Source organism: Squalius cephalus (genome assembly GCF_949319135.1).
Source record: "Squalius cephalus genome assembly, chromosome: 7".
Taxonomy (NCBI): Eukaryota; Metazoa; Chordata; class Actinopteri; order Cypriniformes; family Leuciscidae; genus Squalius; species Squalius cephalus.
In genome coordinates, this window is record NC_137128.1 from 15908486 (window position 1) to 15929136 (window position 20651).

Below are 20651 nucleotides of genomic sequence, written 5' to 3' on the forward strand. Positions count from 1 at the left end.
TCATATGGTTTAGTTTTACAATCTATTTTTGAACTTTTTCATGCATCAAAGTGGAAGTTGCGCAGCTGTCAATAGAGGGACAGAAATATGCCAGATTTTGTCAAAAAGAATGAAGATGAATGAAAGTCTTGCGGGTTTGGAACAACATTAGGGTTAGTAATTAATGACAGACTTTTCATTGAACTAACCCTATAGATAGATAGATAGATAGATAGATAGATAGATAGATAGATAGATAGATAGATAGATAGATAGATAGATAGATAGATAGATAGATAGATAGATAGATAGATGAATGATGTGGGATTGGGAATGATGAATGTTGTTGGATAAAGAGAAGGGATCGAAGAAATGAGAGAGAACTATATAGAGAGAACTATATTAAGGCAGCAAGATGGAGAGGATGGAGTGCACTTCTTCATGAAAAAAAAAAAACGATGGACAAACAGAAAAGATGTGTAGGTCAGCAGAGAGATTTCAGGATTAATGAAGCTAAGAAAACCTTTACACTGTGAATCCACACTGCATCTATCTATCTATTTCTATCCCCACCTTCCCTGTGTGTGTCTGTTTTGACAAGGAGTCAGTCGAAGTATAAAAACAAAAGCTCACAACGCTGAAGTAATATGCCAGTTTAACATCAATACACAATACACATCAATACACATTCACCATGTCTGTGCATTCAGAATAGAACCTTTTGATTTAACATAAACTGATCGTGGATTATCTTCTCTGCCTTTAAATAAATCACTCAACAACATTGCAGTGCACATGGTGATGGAGAGAGTTTCTTTTTGCTTGTATGCTGGCATGCTGATCGGCGGGCTCAGTGCCACAAAATCCACATCACACATTCATGTCTCCCAAAAAGGGGACAACCAGCACTTTTTATAGGAGCAGCTGGCCCAGCCCCTGGTTGACAGAAATAAATTCACACAAAAAGTCACACAAGCTCTTGTTCAAATTTATGAAATATCACACTATGGAATAAAAAAAAAAAGTCAACTTATAGTTAATTCGAGTAACGAAACAGTGAGTTGTGTGCTTTGCATGGATGTGGTGTGTTTACAGGATTTTGATTTGCTCAGCATCTGCACAGGAGGAAAGGAAAGCAGCCGCTGCCGGTATCTTGGCACACACTCTCAAGGCTTATGTTCATAAGTCATCTGATCTACCCACTCAACACCAACTACACAGCATTAAAAATCATCCCATCCTAACAGAATGTTCACATGTACCGGATCTTTTGCAGTTCGCTAAGCTTTAAAGTCCGAATACTGCATTGAGCTCAGCACACTTCCGCAGTCCACTTTCCCCGAACACCCCTAAAGCGCATTCACTCTATCCCGCGTGATAAAAAAAAAAACACGTCCATGACTCTGGAAGTTTCTTACCTTTATCTCCTTTATCCATCTTGCGCGGTGTTTTGGAGGAATCTCTCGTGGTTGCAGTTTTTGTTGCGGGATGCGTAAAGGGCAGATACAGCAGTGCTGAACCTCGCAGTAGTCGAGCAGCACAGAGCAGTCTTTACACAGCGCTATTGATGAATGAGTATGAGATAGTTGTGTCCGGGACACACAGGGCGGGGAGTGCACTGTACTCGTGCATGAACGTGTGTTCAAGAAATATAGAGAAAGAGATAATAATGAATTGCTGTCGACGGAGCTGTTCACTTTCTGTAGTGCTGAAACGCTTTGTCTGTGTTGCTGCCAAGAGTTAATAATCATAATCACAGCACAGTCACTGCTTCTGCTTATAATTACATTGTTTAACTGAATGCAAGCAAGCATTTGTGGTAAGACTTTACAATAAGGTGCATTAGTTAACTACATTATTTAACATGAACTAATAATGAACTGCACTTCTACAGCATTTATTAATCTTAGTTAATATTAATTTCAACATTTACTAATACGTTATTAAAATCAAAGGTTGTATTTGTTAACATTAGTTAACGCACTGTGAGCTAACATGAACAAACAATGAACAGCTGTATTTTTATTAACTAACATGAACAAAATTATTAAATACTGTAACAAATGTATTGCTCATGGTTAGTTCATGTTAGCTAATATATTAACTAATGTTAACTAATGAACCTTATTGTGAAGTGTTACCGAATAATTGACATATTTCAGAATTAAAGAACAGGGAAGTCATGCATTGGATGTTGAATTGGAAATTAAATTCTGCAAAGCCATACACATTTTTCCACAAAACCTGAATTATAACATTGTTCATTTGACTAATTATGCGTATTTGTTCCCTGATATATTTTCCCTCAATAGGCTTATTTCTTTAAACTGTTCAGTACTGTAAACTAACACAATTGATATCAATAGATAATCACCATTAATACATTTTCATTTTGCAATACAGAAATAAAAACAGAAATAAATATTGATATTTGAATTTGAATCTATGGATTATATATTACATTGAGATATGGATTCATTCCATTTTAATTCTTTACATTCAAATTACAATTTTACATCCTGTTTTCCACCTCAGAAATTGAATTTAAAAGACTTTCTCGGTTCAATTCTGAATGTCACACAGCCCTGCAAAATATGTTGTACCTTCTCTATTCACTAAACATTCATATTTTCCCTTTATGTATGTGAATGCTATAATTGTAATGATCTCATTGATCAAACTGCGAAGAACGGCAGCATCAGCAGTTTACAGGGACAGGGGAATAGCGGCTTATGTTACCTCAGCTGTTAAAAAAAGAACTAGATGCTAGAGTTCAGTGTTCTGTTCTGGTATCAGAGGCACAGTGTCTAAGACAAAGGTCGACTTTAATGACCTTTCACAGATTAGTTTTTTACAGAATCTCTATACATAATGCTTTAATAGCACATGTCAGCATTGTGTGGATGTGTCTATTTGTACTGTAGATGTATGCAATTGTTCATCATCAGGAACTGGAATGTTGTGGTTGTGTGGAAAGGTGCAGACTGGGATATTATGTCACTGAATGTGCTGACTCAGCGTGTCTGTGGAGTTCACTGTGTATGTCGGTATGAAACAAGCACAGTACAGTACAGAGAACATGCGGTGTCCAGTGGTGACGAATATATAGAACTATCAAAATCAGCCAATTTATTGGAACCTAAAGCCTCTGCACTCTTGCATTTATTGTCAAGTTCAAAGGAAAATACACAAGTAATGAGGCCAAAATTAACTTTTTACTAAATAATAAGAGACTAGACAAAGTTTTGAAGATTTGGGAAACCTATCCTTAGTTAAAATATTATGGAGAAAGTAAAAGGACATTGGAGTAGCAAAGCTTGTTCCCACTGTATGTTCAATATTCCTGTAATTACACAATATTCTTAAGCGTAAATACACCATTACATCTGCTTACATATGTGACATAAATTGATACATAAATATGCCACATAAATTTTACTTCCATGATGCATATGATTCCTTCCTGTGCTTACAGCATAGCTCGAATGTCATGTTGTCTAAATATAAATGATTTCAAATATTTATTGCGTTATGTATTATTTACATATTCAACAAAAACAATTTTAAAGGACTGGTTTTGACCAAGCAAACAAATCAAAGTTCCAAACCAACACAGCTTTCAAAACAATGCACAATTCTTTATTTATTGGAGGAACAACACAGGCAAGCTAGATGATTTTTGAGGTACAGTACAAACTACACGATTGATGTCCTACTCTGTATTTTTTTTGTTTGAGACACAATTAAAGGGATAGTTCAGCCATAAATGAAAATTCTGTCATCATCATTAACTCTTTTAGTTCAAACCTTTATTCATTTCTTTCTTCTGCTGAACACAAATATATTTTTGAAGAATATGGGTAACTAACAGTTGCCACTGACTTCCATAGTATGGAAAATAAATGATATGTCAATGGTGCCCCACAACTGCTTGACTACAAACATTCTTCAAAATATCTTCCTTTGTATTTATAAAGGTTTGGAACAACTTGAGGGTGAATAAAAGTGAACTATCCCTTTAACATTAGTAATAAGTGGGCTTATATTGGATAGCTGCTAGTCACTTTCAATAATTCAAAAACAAAATAACATCCTTTTATTCTCCAATAGCAGCAACATTTTCAGGGCTTTAAGTCAAGTACCCCCACTTTAGACAGTTCTGCATTGTTATAGTTGAACGTTTTTGTCAATACAAGAACCTCACTCTAACTGGGCATTAATGTACATTCATTTAATTGCACTTAAGGAATATGATTTTAATCGCCTATAGATAGAAAAGGTTTGGCTTTCATTGACATTTTTTTGTTGTTGTTGTTGCTTCCTCTAAATAAATAACAAGATATGTTAATTGTCCACAAAGATAAAGAGGTGATATATGGAAATGGAAATGTGTCGTCTCAGTCAGCACAGATGCAAAACACGTGTCTGATTCTATTCTGATTCTTTTGTTACAACAGACTTTTCATCAGAATAACAATACCATCTACAGGACATATGCTATATTTTTTCATATACTATGTAAATCATTGTCCAGAATGTGCTAGACTTACACAGCTCTTCTTCTCAGAGTCACCATGATATGAAATCCCCTGAAGGTGCAAATAATTGGGATTTTCCACTCAGTAAGGCCAGTCTTATAGAGCTGTTGCAGTCGTTTCCTCCAGAAGATCCTCTCCGGTCTGATGTAAGCAGGCACAAGGACACAGCTCCAGTTTCTGGACAGTGCCATGCACACCCCTCGGGTTAAACCGAAAATAGACTTAAGTTTTCAGAAGAACTTGTCATCAATACGGAAGTGAGGTCGCGTGACGTCGTCAGGGTTGATGAACACAGAGATGGACTTGCCTGGATTCTCGGTTACCAACTGCTGTAGCTTCTTGGCCAAGCGGTCATCTGGCTGCTGGTGATCTGCTGAGGAAGGATCCGCCAGCGGAGAGGGCAGTCCTGAGGAACTCCCGCGACGCTGCATCTCCAGCGTCAGTCTGTTGGCCGCCTTGGCTTGTTCGATGACGGAGCGCAGGTGTTCGCCCGGATCCGAGCGTACAAGCGCTAGCTTACGAGCATGAAATATGGCGGTCTCGTCACACAGGTGCTCCAACATGTTACACTGCGGGATGAAATAGTTAGGGCAGGTCTTGTTGACAAGGCAGTGCTGCAGGTCATCAATGAGACCTAGCAGGAAGTGTGCAGCGTAGTCTTCCTGTGACAAATAGCTTGCAGGTAGTCGGTCACAGGCCCACAACATAATGCTGCGTAAGTAGTAGGGACTGATAGCTGTGGGTTGAGCCAGCAGCTTTACAACTATCGCCTTGCACGCCTGGTAAGCTTGCATGAGGCCTGGTGAGATACACTTTTTCAACTGCACCTCGCTGCGGGCAAAGGAGAGACGCCACTCGTTTTCCTGGCAACCAGAGGCTGAGCAGGCAGGCAGCAGATAGAAGCCACTGATGACCTCCTCCTCTGTGATTTTGCCATCCCAGAAGTGGTTCTCCATCAACCAGCTCTGAGCAACCGCCGGCCAGCCTTTAAAAGACACCACAGGAACAATGTCATAAAGCATGCGGCTGCTGCCCACACCTAAAACCATAGACAGCAGTGTGCTATGACGCTCGACCCGCTCCACCCTTGGGGTGCCCCTTTGTGGCTTGCGCTGTAACTCCGTCAGCACCAGTCCGACAGCTTCTTGGAACCAGTCAGCTACCAGTGTGGGTGAGAAGAAGTAATTGGTGGTGCCGTTCAGATGGTCAGTCAGCGTGCAGCAATCTCGCCAACGGTTAATGGTACCCTCGTCAAAAAGTCGCAAGCTGAGCCAAGAATGACCCAGTGCTGAGTGGCGCATGTCCAGTGTGACAGGCTGGTTCCGGTCGTGCAGCTTAAGTGCAGGAACCAACAGGGTGAAGGCCATGTCATAGTCAGAGCCACGGTTATAGATGCCAAGCTCATCCAGATCCATGTCCACCACACCTTCTCGCACACCACCGGACAACAATAGGTACTCATTGGCAACAGGCAACTTTTGGTCCAGCTTTTGCACCATGCCTGAAACAGAGAAAAAACAGAGTATATATGGTATAAATGTACATCGTAACAAAGATTCTTATAGATGATAAGTGTACAAAAAATGAAATATTTCTTTCAAAAACACAAGTACCTATAATTCTGTTCAATAAAACTATTCTATTGATATTACTTTGCTTGTGATGTTTCTCATTTGTAAGTCACTCTGGATAAAAGTGTTGGCTAAATGAATATTTTATTGTCAAACCAACAAGTATAGCACATAAGAAATATTGAAGAAAATGTTTTGTTTTGTCCAGTCCTATTTGCCCTTGTAGCAACAACTATACTAGCAACTTATAATGTAATCCCAGTTCATAAGTGTCAGGGTTATGTTCTGTTCATTGTGTTTAGTTCTGTCATTCTACGTTTTCCTAATTTCCATGTCTGTGCCTGTTTCATTCTGTTCACCTGTTATTAATTAATTAACTTAGTTCCCTTGTTTAGTCTCGTTAATGGCTATTTACATGACTCTGTTTTCAACAAAAAAACACCTACACAAATCAACAAAATATAACATTTTGTCATCATGAAAAATTAAAGGTTCTACAACAGACTCAAGGACGATATATGTTTTCAAAGGACTTTATATCAGAGGAGAACATTCTAAAATAGGGATTATAGTGAATGGTTCTGGCTTTGTGAAGATGAAATTCCGTTGTCATCACATAAAAAAACTAAACATTTTTCCATTTTTAACACATCCATGTCGTGAAAAAGTACCACTCCCTGTGCTTTCCAGTTCTTTGTCCAATCTAGTCTGTGTTTAGTGGTTGCCGTCTCCGTTTATCTCCTGATTGTCTTAGTGAATTTAAAATAAAGACTATTTGTTTGATACTCTATCGTCTTGGGCTCATTACAACCATGTGACAGAAGATTGGACCAATTAAGTGGATTTTTGCATTTTTTTTTTTTTTTTTCCCTCTTCCACTCACATGTGGACCTGCAAGCAGTACACCTCTTATGTCTGGAGCAGAATGACTGCTCCCTGGAGTCACACACCAGGGACTTTTTGGAGTTGATGTGTCAACTAATGCCGAGTTCACACTGCACAATTTTAGGCCCGATTTTAGGCCCGATTTTCGCTCGCCGACAAGTTTTGCGAGATCGCAGACAAATGCCCGAGATCATAGACAAATCGGTGCTCGTTCACGTGAGTGACAATCACACAGTGTGAATGATCAAAGACGCAATCTGAGAGAATCGCTGATGAGTCGCTGACGCCCGTGAGATACTTGACATATTTTAAATATCTGGACCTGTCGGCGATTCAAAATCCTGCTGTGTGAATGTGTTCTGACTGAAAACTATATCGCGATGATCTACAGCCAATGAGAGAGCAAAATACAGGGCAGCGGGAAACAAAGCACAAACATTTGCTTGACCAGCAGCACATTGCAAAATTGTTTATTTACCCCCAACTCTCTTTGCAGAACACACAATCCTTGCTCCCCGCGTCTCCCCAACCATTTCCTCCTGCATGTTTTTCCTTTTCTCCTTTTCGCTACAAATCAGCGCACAGACAATTTGGATCACATTCTTCTTGCAGGCTATCACTTTTGATAACAATTTCAGTCTCACGCTAGAACACCAGTCTTATGCATGCGTGATCTTGCGTTATTTCCTTATCACTTCTTGCGTGCGTTTGGTTGTGAAACGTAGTTTGCAAACCAGACAGAAGTTAATGTCGGGGATTCTTTCTTTTGTAAAGACATGCAGTGTGAAACCTCCTGTTGCTGATGTGCAAACAGCAGCAACTGAATGATACCCCAGATAGTCGTGCAGTGTGAAAAGAACAGTGACCTGACTACTTTGGAAATCGTGCCATGTGCATAATTCACTATCCAGACCGCTCGCTCGCTCTGCGTTTTCTACATCACCAGGTCAAGGGCATGCCTCCCAGGGAGTGGTCCACTTAAGGATTTCACCGCATGTGTGGAGTGGGTACTGGTGAATAACAACTCGGAATTCACCATTGGCCCGTTGTAAAACACCAGTCCCACTCCAGACCTAGATCCCAGTCAGCCTTCACACAACCTGATGGAGCTACAGCCTGATTCCACCGCAGACTGTGGAGATTGGCCTGCCGCAATGAACAAGCCAGAGACTAAAGGCCCTTGCACACTGAGTCCGAAATTCACGTCCGAAATTTTCGCACGTTAAAAAATAAATACGACCTCACGTTATGTCAATCACACCTGTACACTGCCTCCGAAACTTTCGTCCGTCAAAAAAAAAAATCTAATCGGGTTTGATTTTCTGCGTTTTTCGCATCCGTAACAAGGGTTTGAATGGTGTTTTGACAGTTGAGCCACAGAATGACGGATACGAAAAAACGCATGCGAAAATTTCGGATTCAGTGTGCAAGGACTTTAACTGCGCCAGACATCGCCCCGGAGCACGAACCACATGGATAATCTGACCAGGTGCGTGAGTCGACAACAACCCTGTCATCAAGGGAATACTAATGGAATTCGAGGGCATGGATGGAAGCTGGGAATGAGTTCTGCCTGGCCTCTGGAAACTGTTTACAACTTTTGAGGAGGTAATTCCCCTGTCTCTCCCATACCTGCTGGTACTGCCCAGTCTAGAGCTTTCTGTTTTCCCACTGGTCCCACCCAGCCTAGAGTTTTCTGTTTCCCTGCTGGTCCGACCCAGCCTAGAGCTTTCTGTTCCATACGCAAACCCGCGAAAACGCAGACGTTGCGCACATGCGAACACACGTGTTCAGTCCAAAGGTATGCGCGTTTGAATATATATGTGTGCAGGCGTGTAGTCCTTCTTTACAAATCAACCCTCAATAAACTACTTGTCTGGCCTTAAAAATGTATAATACAGATTTTTTTGTCGCGTCTGCGTAGTTTTCTGCATAGAACCGGAATTATCCCGACAACATTTTATCTGTACTGAGGTAAAGGGAAGGGAAGGGAAATGCAGCGGCCAGCCTTCTGACTAGCCCACTTAAGTTTCAGCACATCACTCCAATTTTGATCTCCTTGAAATGTTTGCCGGTTAAATCCAGAGTAGAACTTAAAATATTAACCCTAGTTTTTAAATCTTTACATAATCTTCACACAACTCTTCGCGCCCACTCAGATCGGGACATTTAGGAATGTTGTCCATCCCTAGGTCCAGATTGAACCATCATGGTGATCGAGCTTTTTCTATTGCTGGTCCAACACTCTGGAACAAGCTCCCTGTAGCCATCCGAACAGCAACATCTTTTTTTATTTTTAAATCTATGCTTAGATCCTATTTTCTTGAACAGATGTTGTTAGTCTAAAATATATTATGTAGTTGTCTTTTATCCCTTTGTAAATTGTTATGTACAGCACTTTGGTCAACCTAGGGTTGTTTTTAAAAGTGCTTTATAAATAAATAAATAAATGAAATGAAATGGAAGGAGGCCTTCACAGGGTAGGGACTGGTTGACACTTCAGGACTGCGTTGTCATCTGTAACGGTCACCAGCTGGAGTGCCCTTGAGAGCCACCAGAGGGCACTCCACACCAGACTATTGTCACTCTCACAAACTACATTTCCCAGAACTCACTGCCCAGAGTTTGCCCATCACTGCCCATCATCACTTATTGCATTCACCTGTATCTCATTACCTTGTTAGTTTCAGCCTATTTATTCCATGTTCACTCATTCACTCACTGCAAAGTTTTGTATGTTGTTGCACTGCATTTCCGAGCGTTTTCCCTGGTTTCATGTCTCTTGGTTTTTGGATTTCTTGCCTCTTGGTTTTTGGATTTCTTGCCTGTTCTGTGAATTACTCTTTGCCTCTGACCCCTGCCTGTTTTGTTTGTTTGTTTGTTTATTTGTTTGTTTGGACGGCCTACCTGTGTTTTGACCTATTGCCTGTATATTGGATTACGTGTCTGGATTGCCCCTTAATTAAAGCTGCATTTGGATCTCAACCTTCATGTCTCGGAGCAGTTCGTGACATCGTCCAGGCGCAGGTCCTTCATCAGATCTGGATACAGCCTGTATCCGGCGGACTGTGGTATACCTCGGATAAACAGAGAGACTAATATTAGCGTAGACGCCATCCTTCTTATGATGTAACAAGTACATCAGGATTTATGGGGAGTGTTCCCAGTTCCGGCTGACCTAATCTATGCAGCCTAACATTGAATTATAGAAGTGTGTTATGTGTATGCTAGGCCAAAGAGATGTATTTTTAGTCTAGATTTGAACTGACAGAGTGAGTCTGCTTCCCGGACAATGTTAGGAAGATTGTTCCAAAGTTTTGGTGCTAAATAAGAAAAGGATCTACTGCCAGCAGTCGATTTTGATATTCTAGGTATTATCAACTGGCCGTTATTTTGAGATTGCAATAGACGTGAAGGTCTATAATGCGTTAAGAGCTCGCTCAAGTACTGCGGAGCTAAACCATTTAATGCTTTGTAAGTAATCAGCAATATTTTGAAGTTTATACGATGTTTAATAGGGAGCCAATGCAATGTTGACAGAACCGGGCTAATATGGTCATACTTCCTGGTTCTGGTAAGAACTCTAGCTGCTGCATGTTGGACCAGCTGTAGTTTGTTTATTAAGTGTGCAGGGCAACCACCCATAATAGCATTACAATAACCTAGCATTTCATTGAGAGCATATGACGTAATTTAGATATATTTTTAAGATGAAAAAATCAACTGACGATGAGGACTTGACAGAGCATCCATCAAGTTTTAGACAGTATTCTAGCTTATTACCTGAGGAAGTTTTTTGTCCAATAATTACAATCTCTGTTTTTGTGAATTGGAAGTTTAGTCAGGGTGTGAAGAAATATAGAGCTGCGTATCATCCAAGTGTGCCGCACAAGCCCTGAAAAGTGAAGCCAAAACATCTTGATTGCACCCCGGTGACTGGTCCTAGTATAGGTCATAAACCCGCCTCCCCGTGTTATTTAACGGCACATGAGACCAACTAAACAATTAAATTACACTTCAAATATCTTTTTTCCAAAGATGGTTTCTGTCATTTACTGTAGTTTTTATCACACTGATGTAAGTTCAAGTGTTTGTTTTTAAAATAAGTTTGTTTTTAGTTAGTTATCTGATGCTGTGGTGTGACGTCATAATTGACAGCTGTGATTGACAGGTTCTCTGAGCGAAGTAGTCACTGAAGCACCAACAGACTTTTTCCGGGATCTTTGGAGGACTGAGGAGATTGGAGCTTTAAATTTAATATCTAAATTTCTATAATTAATAATAAAAAAAAAAAGTGCAGGAGTGTGTGCTTGCAATTGATTCATTGATTCTGCAAGAGTGAAGGCAGGGCCTTGATTTCACGGCTTTACTTCCTGCTCACTACTGCGCAGACTCAGGTCCCAAGATGTCAGCGCCATATCGGGACACTGGCGGCTTCACGTCTCACCAATGGAAGAGAGCGAAGGGGCGTCGTCCATCTTTTTTTACGGTCAATGGTATCATCACAGCATAACAGTGAAAACTAATGCCATGCATTCTAAAGATATCTCCCAAGGGTAGCATGTACAGAGTGAACAGCAACAGTCCTAGTACTGAGCCTTGTGGTACACCATACTGAACTTTTGATCGATAAGACATCTCTTCATTTACTGCTACAAACTGATAACGGTCAGATAAGTATGATTTAAACCATGCTAGTGCAATTCCACTAATACCAACATCATTTTCGATTCTATTTAAGAGAATGTTGTGGTCGATAGTGTCAAATGCAGCACTAAGATCGAGTAACACTAATAGAGAGATACACCCACAATTGGATGATAAGAGCAAATCATTTGTGACTCTAATGAGAGCTGTCTCAGTACTATGGTACGGTCTAAATCCTGATTGAAAATCCTAGCAGATATCATTTCTTTCTAAAAAAGAAAATAGTTGTGAAGATACTGCCTTTTCTAGTATCTTTGACAGAAAAGGTAGATTCGAGATCGGCCTGTAATTGACTAATTCTGTAGGATCAAGTTGCGTTTTTTTAACAAGCGGTTTAATCATAGCCAGCTTAAAAAGTTTTTGGAATGTATCCCAATGACAAAGATGAATTAATGATATTAAGAAGAGGATCTATTACCTCTGGAAGCATCTTTTTCAGTAGCTTAGTCGGTATAGGGTCTAACATACATGTTGTCGATTTAGATGATTTAACGAGTTAAAAAAATTCTTCCTCTCCTATAGCAATGAATGAATCGAATTTTTCCTTAGGGAGACTACAATGCACAGCCTTATGTGATACTGTAGTAGACGGTTGCATAGTTATAATTTTCTTCCAGATATTATCAATCTTATAAGTCAATAAGAAGTTCATAAAGTCATTACTGCTGTGCTGCTTGGAAACGTCTGGGCTTGAAGCTTTATTTTTCGTTAGTTTAGCAACTGTTTCAGATAAATACCTTGGGTTTTGTTTATTTTCTTTTAATAGTTAAAAAATAGAAAAATAGGACTATTTTCTTTAATCTTCTTTAAGCGCAAAGGAGCAACTGTGTCTAAAGTGCTGGAAAAGGGAGAGTTAAAAGTTTGTCGTAATATCGAGTTCTTCTAAGCTATCTGGGATGCTGAGATGATGAAACTGATCAGGAAGATTATTAATAAAGCAATCTTTAGTGGCAGAAGTGATAGGTCTAACATATTAGTAACACGGAGTCTTTGCAGCCTTGGCTAAATGAAGTTTACACAAGACTAGATAATGATCTGAGATGTCATCGCTCTGCTGCAGAATTTCAACGGCATCAACATTGATTCCATGTGATAATATTAGATCTAGAGTATGATTACGACAATGAGTAGGTCCTGACAGAATTAAGAATGTCTTTAAATGCCAATCCCAATGCATATTTTTCGTTATCTACATGTATATTAAAATCACCAACAATTAGGACTTTATGCAGCCAGTACTAACTCTGATAGAAAGTCAGCATGTTCTTTGATAAAGTCTGCATGGTGCCCTGTTGGCCTGTATACAGAAGCCAGCACAAATCTCAAGCGTGATTTATCATTTACACTAGATATTGTTACATTAAGCACCAACACTTCAAAAGAATTATATTTAAAACTAGACTTCTTAGTAATTATGAAAATATTTAAAAATATTACAGAAACACCTCCCCCTTTGCCTTTCAGACGAGGTTCATGTTTATAACCGTAATCTTGGGGGGTGGTCTCATTTAAAGTAATGTAATTTCAGTCAGGACCACTTCGCCAAGTATATAAATTTATTACAATTAGCATACAGTTAGTGTTGGCGGTATGGTTCTGTTCTGGGCAAAACTCCTACGCCTGTCCATGCAGCTATGCCTGGACAGAGCGGGGAGAGCAGCAAGTCAAACCCCCTGGGGTACAGAACAGAACCAGTATATGCATACATAATTACAATCTCAATTACATGAGTTGTGAAAATACAAATACATGATAGAAAGGCTTGCAATGTATGACTTTACAGGAAAAACAAAAAGGCAGAATGATTAAAGGTTCGGTTGGGTGGAGTTGGGGTTGGAGGAGGGAGTTTAAATGCGAGCAGCAATGCTATGGAGGAAATGCTGAAGGAATGGGAGTTTATATGTGCCGCTGTGATAGATGTCAACATTGTATTGGAACACGTCATGAACAGCTGGCTATCAGCTGATGCGAGCTTGGCTGACGTGGCCTGCCTGAACTAACGTGATGCTTGATCGTTTGGTTTTAGCCAGGTTTCTGTCAAACACAGCACATCTAGGTTAAAGTCTGTAATCATATCATTAACAATAAGTGCTTTTGAAGTAAGGGATTGAATATTCAGCAACCCAAGCTTTATCATTTGCTCATTTGTATTATATTTGTTTTTTATTTGTTGAACATCAATTAAATTTTTACCCTTAGATGGGTTTGGAAGTTTTTTGTATTTCCTAATTCGGGGAACAGACAGTCTCTATATGATGATATCTAGGTGAAAGAGTCTCTATGTGATGGGATTTATCTGACCTCAGTGACTTGAGACAGCTAGCAGACGGTCAGTTTAGCCAGTCTGTCTGCTTCCTGACCTGAGCCCCAATTCATGTTTGAGCTCTAATACTATGTGCCACAGTGCTTTAAGTACTACAGTGCATCTCATCCTCATGGACTGCAGCAGATTTGCCAGTTCTTGCTGTGAGATGTTAGTCCACTCTTCAACCAAGGCATTTGCAAGTTCTTGAACATGTCTGGTTGGACATATGGTTACATGTGGTTTGGCACCACAAGGACGATCAGCTATCCTTCCTGTCTCCCTGTAACTTTCTTAGGCATCTTGCATTACGGACATTGCTGTTTACTGCTCTGCTCACATCTGCAGTCCTCATGTCTCCTGCAGCAGGACTATGGCATGTTCACGCAGGTGATCAGTGACCCTGGCCATCTTTCTCATGGTGCTTCTCAGAGTCAGTAAAAAAGGTCTCTTTAGTGTCCTAAGTTGTTTTCACTGTGACCTTCATTGTCTACCGCCAGTAAACTGATAGTGTCTTAAGGACTGTTCCACAGGTGCATGTCCAATAATTGTTTGTGGTTAATTGAACACGCATGCAAAATTGAATTTTTGTATTGATTTAGTATTTATATAAATTAACATTAACCTAGATAAATAAAATGTATGCGTCACAGTTTGTTTTCATTAGTCACATGTTTTCCTTTGTTCAGTTTTCCCGCCACTCCTTTGTTACCATGGTCACCATGTTCATTTGGTTCAGCTGTGTTTGATTAACCATCCTCATTTGTGTTTGCAAGTCACCGCCCAGACATGATAATTACCTCCGAGACTTCAAAACATCTGATCATGCTGGAACTTACGGTGCCATGGGAAGAGCGTATTGAGGAAGCCAATGAGAGGAAACGCGCTAAGTACCAGGAACTGGTGGAGGAGTGCAGGGAGAGAGGCTGGAAAACCTTCTATGAGCCTATAGAAGTTGGCTGTAGAGGCTTTGCAGGGCGTTCACTTTGCAAAGTCCTTAGTCGTTTGGGTCTGACAGGGGCGGCCAAGAAGAGGGCCATTCAATCTGCAAGCGAAGCCGCAGAAAAAGCTACAAGGTGGCTTTGGATTAAGAGGGCTGATCCGTGGTTTGCTACTGGGACGCAAGTCGGGGCTTGATCAACCCCGGCTGGGTCGCCTGGGCGAGGGTGTATGATGTTGCGAGACCCGAAACACCCAATGATCCCAGGATACATCACTGAAGATGTGTCCCAGTGCATCCATGAGATGTTTCTTGCATAGCTTTATAAGTTTGTCCCTCACATCCATTCTCTGTCCGATCACCGTTATGTGTAAGTGTGTGTTGCTCAGCCTGTTTACTGAAATGTTATATGAAATGGGCTCTGGGTCGATGGTTATGAAATGGGCTCTGGGTCTAGCTGTGCTCTGGATTGGTGTGCAACGCTCTCCAGACACCACCGGACCGAGTTGGAGGGAATCTGTTGTGAGGTGTCTGGAGAGCGTTGCACACCGATCCAGAGCACAGCTAGAGCCAGAGCCCATTTCATAACCATCGGCCGCGGAGAAGTCACATTAGCCCCCCGCAGACCGAGCAGTACCACCTGCGACGAGTGAGCCAGAGCCCGAGGATAAGAGGACAGAGCTTACCATCACCCTGGAAGCAGTGCCCCAGCGTGGATCTGACGAGGGGTGTAATCCCGAGACACCAGTGGCCGAGGGAACTGAGACGGAGGACTGGCTGATAGGTTTCGATGGGAGATTGTCAACTCCCACCCTATCCCACCCGCTAACTGAATCATCTATATCAGGGATGGGCAACTTCGGTCCTGGAGGGCCACTATCCTACAGAGTTTAGCTCCAACCCTGAAAAAATCACCTGCCTGTAATTTTCTAGTAATCCTGAGGACCTTGATTAGCTTGTTCAGGTGTGTTTGATTAGGGTTGAAGCTAAACTCTGTAGGCCCTCCAGGACTGAAGTTGCCCATCCCTGATCTATATTACTCAAAGAGAACGTTGAGAACTGGGAACTTTTTTTTGCCCTATCCTGTGTGAACTGTGTAATGATTACCTGTGTCATCTCAAGTCTTGTTTCATCCCCACCACCACAGAGCTCAGCCAGATGGATGCTTGCAGCCCTGCGCCGTCTCTGGGGAGTCCCTGCATTGACGTTGAGCCACAGGTCGAGCAACCACCTTCAGCGCCTATACAGGAGGATCCTCCGGCTCTGCCTCCGGCCTCGGATCTCTTCGCTCCATCTCGGCATGTCAATCTGTCGGCTCCGTCTTGGCACTCAGTCAGTGGCTCCTCCAGATTCCCTCGTCCCACCGGCTCCCCCTTGGTCAGTCGTCTTACCACTTCCGCCACGGACTTTCAGGCCATCCGCTGCGCTGTGTCCCTCCACCCCTTCAGCTGCAGCAGGTTCCTCTCTCCTCGCTCACACCGTTGTTGCCCCAGCCCTCAGGTACTCTGGCTCCACCTTCGATGCTCGTCGCCACGACATCGCCTGGGTCTCCTGCACCAGCGACGTCGCTTAGCTCCCTCAACCCTCGGTTTGCACCTGCGGATCCACCGGCTCTGTCTCCGTCGTCGTCCCCCAGACTTATCGTCAGCCTCGTCACCATCTGAACTCCTCCCTCTCTCGACTCCGGCGTGGTCTGTCGGCACTGGGGAGCTCTGGGTCTGTGCTTGAGGACCATCTCCACCGTCATCGCCAGGGGATCGTCGTCCAGCCATCACCTGCCCTTCTCAAGCCCCTCGCCCGCCTCCAAAACCTCCTCCCTCATCTGTTTATGTTCTTCTTACGGCGCGAGGTCGCGCCTACTCGGAGGGGGCGTTATGTCACAGTTTGTTATCATTAGTCACATGTTTTCCTTTGTTCAGTTTTCCCCAACCCTTTGTTACCATGGTCACCATTATGAGTACATTTGGTTCAGCTGTGTTTGATTAATCATCCTCATTTGTGTTTGCTTTATAAGTTTGTCCCTCACATCCATTCTCTGTCCGATCACCGTTATGTGTAAGTGTGTTGCTCAGCCTGTTTACCTGTCTACTGGATTATTATTAACATTGTATTGGATATTATATTCTTCGTCTGCCTTCATGCAACCCACCGTGACAGTATGTTCATGATATTTAATGGATTAACTTATGGTAATGAATTGAAGTTTGTAGTGTTACTGTCATTTGTTGTCTAGGATGCATTTGTTTCTATACTATACTATAAAAATGATCGTTTTTTACTCTTGTCATGTTTAAGAGGCCTCATGCAATGAATGTGACGTTGTTATGAGGTCTTCATGTATATTTCTTATCCACATATAGGATTAATTACATAATATTGAACAATTTAAGCTTCCTGTCACATGACCAAAATTTCTTCCTCTTCACTGATGAAGACAGCAGAGCACTTTCTTTTGGCATCTATTTCCAGTGGATCAATAAGAGGACCTGAAAGTTGACACCAGCAGCACAAGGTAAAAGCATCAGGAAGGAGGAGGAACGTAACATTTAAAACACTCTATTGTGTGCCTATACTGGCTTTTAGGGCACAGAGTTGCTGCTGAGCAAGGATGCAGCTGGCGGTTTAATGTTCTCAAGCATGTCTAATTGTTCTTAAGCATCCAGGCTCACACAAGCTGAGCTTTCATCTGTCCCCATTGAGGATGGGGATGCACTCAAATATTTATAGCTGTTCCCTGAATGGGGCAGTTTGACTCAGTGTCCTTGGAATCATTCAATGTGGTAAATTTCTTTACCCTCTTTTGTCATTTACCATATATTTTTATAACTCCTAAAACTTCTGAAAAATTAGACTGTTTATTTTTTTTTTCACATATCAGCTGCTGAGTGTTATGCTCACTTGATAAGTTTCAGTTCTGAAAGCAAAATGGGGGGTCCAACCCGGTACTAGAAAGATATAAAGTGGCCGGTGAGTGTATGCATTTATATCACTGAGAATGCATAAATTCCCCCTTAAACCTGATATCTGGCTGGCAAAACACTAAATTTGAGCCTTGCTCATCTCTTTTGAGGAATTTTGACCCTCTCTGGCAGGCAGGTCTATGAGCATAAACTGCTCTTTCCAGACCTAATTAAGTTTTTTCTTTTCAGACATTCAGAAGTTGACTTGATTTGGTGTTTTGCATCATTGTCTTGCTGCATCATCCAAATAAACTTCAGCTCATGCACGGACATTCTCCTGAAGAATTGTCTGGTGTACAGCATAAAAAGAATGACGTTCTTATAGTGGAACACTGCATTTGTTTTACAGAAATGTAGTTGTTTTGATGGTTTCCAGATTATGGGGACAATTACTTTTTTCACATTGACATTATAGGTAATTGATGCATTTTTTACAAATAGAATTAAGGAAAAAACTTATTTTAAAAGAATGCTTTATTTTTCTCTGGTTTCTGTAGTCTAATATAAATTTATATTTCATGATTTGAAGCCATTCAAACACTTTTTTCATGGCAGTATAATTCAAAGGAATTTAGTAAACATCGGAGAGAAAACAATATCATTTTACACAGATAGAAAAGCTTACTTATTACATCAAAAATATATATATCTCATATAAAACAATAGGAATTAGTACTTTCCCAGTTAAACCTTCCTTCCTACAATTCCCCCTGATGTTTAGCAAAAACCCAAACTATTCCCACATCCCTCCACCCATCATTCTTTAAATCTGTCTCCCACAGAGATTGCAACTCTCAAAGACATGCAGTGTCACTTTTGTTCCATCTGTCTCATTTGCATACACAGACACTGCAGGCCAATCAGCCTCCTGCTTTCTGAATTGAGCTGGGTGAATGGCAGTGAGTGAAAGTGTGAGAACAGAATGAGAGGAAGCTGTACATTACTTCTGCCTCAATGGATGGGTTCCCATAATTGCCTGAATGCCTCCTAACACCCACATCCCCCTAGATTGGAAATAAACCCAGTGCTGGACAGGCCTATTGAATTTCTGTGAAAAATATCCACAATTCTAAATCTGTCTTAGATTAGTCATACATTTTTTTTAGACATGTATGACTAGTTAAAAAAAAAAAAAAAAAGATTAACAAATAAAAACACATACTCTAAATGTAACAAAGAGGGGTTTAAAGGGATAGTTAAACCAAAAACGAAAATTCTGTCATCATTTACTCTCCCTCGAGTTTCTTCTGAACACAAAATTCCATATTCCATACTCCATAAAATTCCATATTTGGAAGAATATAGGTAACCAAACAGTTAATGGGCTTCATTGACTTCCATAGGTTTTTTTCCCCCATACTATGGAAGTCAATGGTTACCGTCAACTGTTTGGTTACAAACATTCTTCAAAATGTTTTCTTTTGTGTTCAGCAGAAGAAATTCATACAGGTTTGGAGCAACTTGAGGGTGAGTAAATTATGACCGAATTTTCATTTTTAGTTGAACAATCCCTTTAATAAGGACCCAATGTCTTGAAACTAGTATTGAGTTGAAGTTATTAATTGCACAATAGAAACCTGAAATTATTGTACTGTAATTTATAATTTTTGTAATTAGTGATACATTTTTCTGCTTGTTTATTACATTTTACATTTACATTTATTCATTTAGCAGATGCTTTTATCCAAAGCTTTTAATAAATATTAAATTCTTACTGAACTCAAGTCATTCACTTTTACGGATTTGTTTTTAAACTAACCCCAATATATACAATATATACATTATCAATTTATGCACCATGCTTGCTCTGTCCGTACTACTCTTTGTCAAAGGTATAAACTTCACTTTTTCATGTGTAAGCGGTTAGAGGGATTCAACATGTGGACATAATCATTCTGATCCCTTCAAATAGTAGATTAGGGGCATGCATTCATCCGACTACAGTGGAATTATTCTGCAAGAGGTCAAACATAAACCCGCTTAAGAACAGACCAAAATGGATTCAGTGTTTGGATAATGTAAGATGCTAAGATGTGGCATAAAGCATAAAGCACTATACAGATTGCAACACACCTTCATCATACAACGATCAACCTATGCAAATTAAGTTAAAATAATTCCATAACCTAGATTAATATAGTATCTATTCATCTAAAACCTCTTACATATGAAATACGGGTGACATTTTTTTTTTTATTGGTACAGTACATCTGACCATTTCTTTATAGATAACCTATTATGTTTCACTTAATAAAACAGAATAAAAATGAATTATGGGCCTAATGAATATCTGATAATTTGAACAAAATATTAATAGGTTTGAAGATGCTATTACCGAGCATAGAGAAGATGAAATCCTTGGCGGTGTGTATTTCCAGTGCCCTCTGGTCATCATACTCTCGTTGGTCTTGTTTGCTGAATTCATGGATGAGTCGGTTGAGCTCCTCGATCTTCACTCCGGACCTGAAGTCCAGCTCGTGGCAGCACCACAGCTTGTGGTTGTTGTTGTTTAAGCCTCCCGGTGCTGCGGTTGGACTGTTCCCCAGGCTGCTAACGGATCCGGTCCGGCTGCTCGGAGCTGGGACCGCCATCTTCACGCCAGAAGTACCGTCGGGATGCGACGCTTCTCGTGGACGTGGTGGGTTCCCCTCCTTTTTTAATAGATCAGGTGGTCTTTGAATGGAGCCGTGATGTCATGCGATCCACATGCAGTCTTACAGAACAACCCATTTCAAAATAAACATAGTTGCCTGTAGTCTATTTTGGTTA

At 40.8% G+C, this 20651-nt stretch overlaps 2 protein-coding genes across 2 annotated transcripts in view; both read right to left on the minus strand.

Annotated features, from left to right (window-relative positions):
- The window catches only part of fgf12a (fibroblast growth factor 12a), a 77582-nt gene extending 76011 nt beyond the window's left edge, over window positions 1-1571 (minus strand). The window contains exon 1 of the mRNA XM_079877360.1: window positions 1398-1571. Coding sequence (XP_079733486.1) covers window positions 1398-1416 — 19 coding nt within the window. The 5' untranslated portion in view covers window positions 1417-1571. The remainder of the gene's footprint in view (window positions 1-1397) is intronic.
- A 2031-nt stretch (window positions 1572-3602) lies between these two features.
- mb21d2 (Mab-21 domain containing 2) lies at window positions 3603-20520 on the minus strand. Its single transcript, XM_079877339.1, has 2 exons — window positions 20218-20520; window positions 3603-6018 (listed from the first exon to the last, which is right to left on the minus strand). Exons 1-2 carry the CDS (start codon window positions 20471-20473, stop codon window positions 4748-4750), a joined length of 1527 nt encoding a protein of 508 aa, XP_079733465.1. The 5' UTR covers window positions 20474-20520; the 3' UTR covers window positions 3603-4747.
- Window positions 20521-20651: the final 131 nt, after the last annotated feature.

What these genes read in the sequence shown, in the direction of transcription:
- mb21d2 (XM_079877339.1), bottom strand. Translation starts at nt 20,473, where the DNA reads ATGGCGGTCCCAGCTCCGAGCAGCCGGACCGGATCCGTTAGCAGCCTG. An exon ending in TTTCATCTTCTCTATGCTCG is followed by an intron (nt 6,019 to 20,217) that starts GTAATAGCATCT and finishes TCTCTGTTTCAG; the next exon opens with GCATGGTGCAAAAGCTGGAC.